Source organism: Fusarium redolens (genome assembly GCF_020744475.1).
Source record: "Fusarium redolens strain MPI-CAGE-AT-0023 chromosome Unknown BKA55scaffold_3, whole genome shotgun sequence".
Taxonomy (NCBI): domain Eukaryota; kingdom Fungi; phylum Ascomycota; class Sordariomycetes; order Hypocreales; family Nectriaceae; genus Fusarium; species Fusarium redolens.
Genome location: NW_025763666.1, coordinates 1,951,243 through 1,957,448, shown reverse-complemented (window position 1 = coordinate 1,957,448; position 6,206 = coordinate 1,951,243). Strand labels below are relative to the sequence as shown.

Below are 6,206 nucleotides of genomic sequence, written 5' to 3'. Positions count from 1 at the left end.
AGCATCAGAAGATTCAACAGGCCTTTTGGAATCCCAGCTCGCTGAAGAACGATCTCAGAGAGAGAAGATTGAAGCACAACTTAATAAGCTTAAGTTTGAGCATGAAGCTCGTACTGCGGAACTAGTAGCTACCACTCAGCGTCTGCGCGATGCGGAAGAGCTTTCAGAAAAACACGCGGCCGAGGCCAGAACGAGTCGTCAAGCTGTTCTTGCCGGCCTAGACAAGATTTCTGCTCGAGATGTTTCTGGATCAAGCAATGCAGATGCCGAGCGCATTGCCGCTTTGCAGAATCAGCTCACCACCTCCAACGAATTGGTCAAGAAATATCAGCAGGAGCTTGAGGCTGCAGTTCACAAGTTACGTGGCGCAGAAGAACGTATTGCTGGTCTTGAGCAATACCAAGAACAGTCAAGCCGGGAGGGAGTTACCATTCGAAGGCAACTCCAATCTGCGCTGCGCGATACACAAAGCTTACAGGCAGCCAACACCGATCTTAAGAATCAACTGGCTGCTCAACAACTTGAAACGAACGCGATGACAGTTCAGCACAACGCGCTGAAGGACATCCTCAGTGAACGTGGCATAAGCCCAACAGCTTCTATCCGTGCTCGGAATCTTCCCAACCCACGAACCAACTCGCCTGATTTGAACCGTGTCAGAGATCTCGAATCTCAGCTCGCCACCTCGTCGGCCGCTCATGAAGAGACCAAGCAAGCATTTGCAATTCAAATTCAGGAATCCGAAGCGGCTTGGCGTGAGAAACTCTCGCAACTTGAGAGCGATTATCAGTCAGCTGTGCACTATGTCAAGGGCACTGAGAAGATGCTCAAGCAGCTTAAAGATCAATTATCTCGATATAAGACGGAGAACGGCCGTTTGAAGGCAGAGATTGAGGAGCTCGAAGACCGCGTTCAAAGTAGCACAACCCCTGCTTCGCCTCATTGGGAGAATGAAAAAGCCGAACTTGAGGCGCGCATTCGAAGCCTCGAGACAGAGCTCCAAGAGTCTGCAGCTCAAATGGAGAAGCGACTCCTCGGTCTTCAAACAGAACTCCAAGAAACCAATCATCACCGCGAAACGGCTTTAAAGAGCAGCGAAGAGGCCACACAGAAGTTGAGTAACCATCGTAAGGATCTCGAACAGCTACAATCAGAGAATGCGCTACTGGAGCAACGTGCGAGCGATGCTGAACAGAAAGTGGCCCTTCTGCTGGACCAAGTCGAGCACTCTGTCGACAATTACCGCCGACGTAGTCGCCAAGTGCCAAGCATGAACTCCGAGATTGCTGCAAGTGCCAATGGTTTGGGACTGGGGCATTCGAGGCAAGAGAGTTCCGAAGGCGAGAGTATTTACGGAGGCACCAGTGGGAATGGTGGCCTGGAAGCTAGGAACAGCGCTGCCTTGGACAGCCTTGCCAACGAACTCGAGACCCTTCGGAGTCAATGGGAGGCAACCAACAAGAACTATCGACTGAGCACCAATTTTGATTTCGAGACTGCTTCTGCTGCAAAGAAGGAGAACGATACCGCTACAGGTGTTGGCCTCAGCGAAAGTCTCGCGGATTGGCGCAAAAGGCTCGATACTGAGGAACACCACAGTGACGGGGAAAAGCCCCGACACCCCTAATCCGAAGCACTTCCTGGCTACCGATACGCTTTCATGACTCGAATATACCCGCCGTCTTCGTTTTGATTTATCCGGGCCGATGGTTAGTGTCTGTACTTCCTGATCTTCGCAAAGGTGGAATGGAGTTTAAGTTGTCTCAGCTGGCAGACAACCCTTTTTTGTTCTTATATTCGGGATTTCTTTCTGTTTCATTTTGCACTTTTCAGCTTGGTTGATTCCCTGAAACTTAATTCATTTCGAAGAGGGGCTGGTAATCTATTTCCTCCCTTCCTTTCTTCTCTTACCAAAGAGAATTGGGTTGGCGGAATTTTGTTCTAGTTGTTCTTCTCCATGTTTGAAGAACACGCCATGTAAAATAAGAGACTTTTTTCTATTCATCGGTTCTGTGGTATCGGAGGGAAAGAAGATAGGCATGGATGATGTCTTTGCCTCTTATAGGAAGATCCTACTTTATAGCACGAGGCAACGTACGGTTGGAAGAAGCGTCAATGAATAAATGAAGTATTGTCTAGTTTAAATTTGAAGCATTCGCCTTCCTCCTCCTTTCACACCCATACTGATTGAGCGCAAGCCTGCACTTTCTTCAATATACTCGTTGTAAATGGGCCAAATCAAGAATAGAGGCAAGAAACGGCGTCTGGAGATCTCGGAAACCCATGTCTCCCTCTAGTGTTTATTAATGCTATAAAACCATCATATGTCCTCATGAACTCTAAATCCTTTTCGCCTCGTCTCCCATCCATGCCGCGCAAAACGATGCAAATCGACTTTGATCCAGTACTAACTAGCATTACAAGAAAGAAGCAACGCCTGAGCTCACGCCTTAAGCGGAAGCGGCCATAAGACCCTTCTGAATATTTAAGCATCGTTTAAAATCAAGCTTGCGCCCCTCGCGAGGCATGTGCTCGCCACTCGCAATACAAAGCACACGCATCTTAGGGTCATATCGCAGACCTGTCAAGAGCTTCGGAGTGATGAGGAAATATTGACTTGAGTGCTCACGGCATGCGATCTCGACCATTCGTTCGTGCACCATACGTTCATTGCGAGGGTCCATGCCCTGGTTGATTTCATCCACAACACGGAATGGTGACTGGGCTAGAGATTGAAGAGCCATGAGGAAGAAGATGGTAGAGACAGCTCGCTCGCCACCGGATTGGCGATGTGCTGTTAGTTGTTGAAGGGTTTCATTTTCGCTGAAAGTCACTGGTTAAAAATGGGCAAAGATAAGTCAGGAAAGGAAGAGTAAGACATACCGAAAACGAACCATGATGTCTAGAGCCCAAGCGTCAAAATCCTCTGGCTTGTGTACACGAACCTCCCCAGCACAGCTTATCTGCTCAAAGTTGTATGCAAATGCGTCGTTGATCTTTGAAACTAACTCGTCAAGTCGTGGTTCCCACCTGGATTTCAACTCGTCGATTTCTTGGCTGAGGCCCTCCAGCTTCTCGTTGGATCCAACCATCTTTCGTGTCAAACGATCGATTTCCTCAGCACGCTTTTCGAACTCCCGTAATATATTGGGATTGGCGACGTGAACCATTTCAAGTTTCGCTTCCTCTCCTCCAATTTCATTCTGAATATCTTCGGAAGACTTATCTTCGCAGAGTTGTGAGAATAGATCGCGCTTCTCTGGCTCATGTTCAAGGACTTGCTGGACCTCGTCGGAGAGACGGTTGCCCTCATCACGCGCTCGACTGGCATCGTCGGTGGCCTGTTGCAATATCTCCTTTTCAGCATCCAGACGCCGCATGATATGTGCGTTTCGCCCTTTGAGACCTTCGACATCAGAGTGGGCTTCAATGCCACGGATTTCGGCTTCGAGGAGTGCCTGATGTGCTCTTCGTATGTTTTCAATTGCCTCCTTATGGCGAAGAACAATTTCAGCCCGACGAAGCACCGCTTCGTCCCAGTCGTAACGCATCTCGACCATTCTTTTGCGAGCATCTTGCAAGGATTGTTCGTGAGCTATCTTGGAGCGCTCCTCAGATTCTAGTCAATTACATCAGTAAACTTGCGGCATAGTATCATTCTGTAGTCCTCACCGATCTTCACAGGCAGAGACTGCCATTTTTGGTATTCTTTTTGCAAGGCATTCTTTTCTGACTTGAGCCGAGTCTGGATTTCGTTAACATGAAAGCCGATAAAATCAATTCGCAGCGTTGACTTACAATATTATCATGAGTGCTGGTACGTCGGTCTTCGATGGCTTGGATTTTGTCTTGCAACTCATGGTATTGCTGTTTCAAAATGTCTCTTTCACCATTCAACTCCATCAATCGCTTGTTCATTTCTTGCTTTTCTTGGGCGTCGATGGGCTGTGAGGTCCAGAACCTCCCCACTGGAATATTCTTGGTGACGGCGGTCATCGCCTGGGGTCCATATTCTTTGCGTCTCCTGACGATGAAAGACTGGTTACCGGCTGCCCAGGAGTTAACTCTGCCGCTCCTGACCAGACGATCGTATTGAGCATCGTTGTGATCCCGGAGAGAGACTCCTGACTGGTGGAGCCTCTTTTCAGCACATAGCATTGCTAGAACGGGTTCGGGTCCTTCAAGAAAGTCGATGGCGAAACCGTCAAGACCCAGGTCGCTTGCCTCATCTATACCGACGGGTCTTGGGAAGGCATTGAGAGGCTGAGCACAAGATCGAATAACAACAGACAAGCTTTGAACACGGTACAGCTCGTCTGACAGCTTCTTGTAATCATTTTTCGTTTGCGCTGTAAAGCATGTAAAGTCATCTCCTTGAAGAAGGGACTGTACCTGATCCGAATATCGTTCATCCTTGATAGAACAGCTGATCATTGGTGGGCCGAAAACCTCCTTTTCAAAATCTCCTTGATGCTCTTGGATCCAGGTCCACGCCGTTGCTAACTCAGGGAAGTTTTTCCGCATGAAGTTGAGCTGCTGACCTTGCTGGGTTTCTAATGACTGGATATTATTCTCCACTTGTCGGATCTCATTGTTGATCGCTTTGCCCCTGTTCTTTACTTCCTCACGTTGACTAGACACTTCGCGTATCTCTCCTTCTAACTCTCTGAGGTTGTGTTCTTCTCCTCGCTGTAGATAAGTAGTTAGCGAATATCAACAATCACGTGGGTAGGTTTCCAACAATTTTTTGATTAAAGTCCGATGGATTGAACTCTTCTGGCTGGTTTCTAATATCAGCCTGGAGAGCGGTGATTCTTGACTTGGACTGGGCCAGTTCCTTTCGCTTGGCGTCAAATCCTTTGCGTTCCGCTTCAAGGCTATTCTCGAACTCTTTGAGGTTTTCAGAAGCGGTGCTTGCGTCACGCGCCAGTTTTTTCGCAGCGTCTTCTGCGTTTTTCAATGATGTTTTTCTTGCTGAGGTCGCTTCATCGATTTGCTGGGCATAGAGCTGCTTCTCGTTCACAGCCTGTAATGAGGGGCCGGCGTCGTGTTCGAGGCGCCTTAGAGACCTCTCTGCGAGCTTCCTCCGCTCTTTGGCATCTTTGTGCCTTGTGCGAGCCTCCGAGTACTTGGCAAAAACCAAGGCTGACTTGAGATTTTTCACCTGATCTATGATTTCCTCCCGTTCTCGGATTCTGTCCACGTCTGTTTGGAGACCTTGTTGTCGATTCTCCAGGTTTCTCAGAGTCTCTGCGTCAACATGTGTAGCCTGTTCTAATTCTTTCTTCTCTTTATCCAACTCTTGAAGTTGCTTCTGCCAAACTAGCATTTCTTCTGGGGCGGCTGCGCGAAGTGTTTCCCGCAGAAGATCCACAGGTGTGCATGCAGCGAACTCGACAACCCTGTCCTGCGGAAGGAATTGACACAGGTTATCTACCTGAATCTTCAATTTGCGCATCAACTTTTGCACTTCCTTGTGGTTGGATTCTTTACCATTGAGCCACCATTTCTGATTGTTCTGTTCTCGTCGAATTTGAACCTTGACGACGAAGTTCTTGCGATCTTTCGGTCTCTTGTAGAGTTCGATCTCAATTGTGGCGGTATCCTTTCCGTGTTTAACAAACTCCTTGACTGAGCCAGCACGACCAAGGTGTTTCGGGCTGTAGCCTAGGCCCAGACAGATAGCGCAGACCAAAGAGCTCTTTCCAGTGCCATTTGGACCTACTACCATGTTGAGATGAGGCCCAGGCAGAAATTCTGCCTTTTCGTACGTGACAAAGTTTTGCACGCTGACTCTAACGATGGCGCCTGGTTGAAAGCCATTGTCCATATTAGTTTCGTTTGATGTACCGTTCACTTCCCCGTGGCGGGGTTGCTCGGGGGTTGTGTCATGATCACCGGCTTGGTCAAGCCTAGGGCGCTTAGAAGAGCCAATATCGTCGGCATACGAGCGGTGTCCGGCGTGGGCTTCGTCGTCGTCGTCGTCGGTATCGTCTGTATCAGATCGGCGGCGGCGACGTGATGATGTCGGAGCCATCTCGTCTAGGAGGCGAGATACGCCACCTCAATTGGCATAGGAGGTAATTCAGAAGGTCAAGCGGATGACGCTGACTTACTGGGTGACAGATTCTGAGAATGGCAATGCACCAAACGTGGTATCGATGTAGAATGGAAATGGCACGCGCTGAGTCGCGTCAGTGCGCGCC

General features: G+C 48.8%; 1 protein-coding gene across 1 annotated transcript; it reads right to left on the bottom strand.

Moving 5' to 3' along the window:
* Positions 1 to 2,450: 2,450 nt before the first annotated feature.
* BKA55DRAFT_685768 (uncharacterized protein) lies at positions 2,451 to 6,037 on the bottom strand (the record flags this gene model as incomplete). The annotated part of the gene is made up of 5 exons (XM_046198849.1): positions 2,451 to 2,823; positions 2,884 to 3,619; positions 3,673 to 3,745; positions 3,799 to 4,689; positions 4,742 to 6,037. The coding sequence occupies 5 exons, from the start codon at positions 6,035 to 6,037 to the stop codon at positions 2,451 to 2,453; spliced, it is 3,369 nt and encodes a 1,122-aa protein (XP_046054035.1).
* Positions 6,038 to 6,206: the final 169 nt, after the last annotated feature.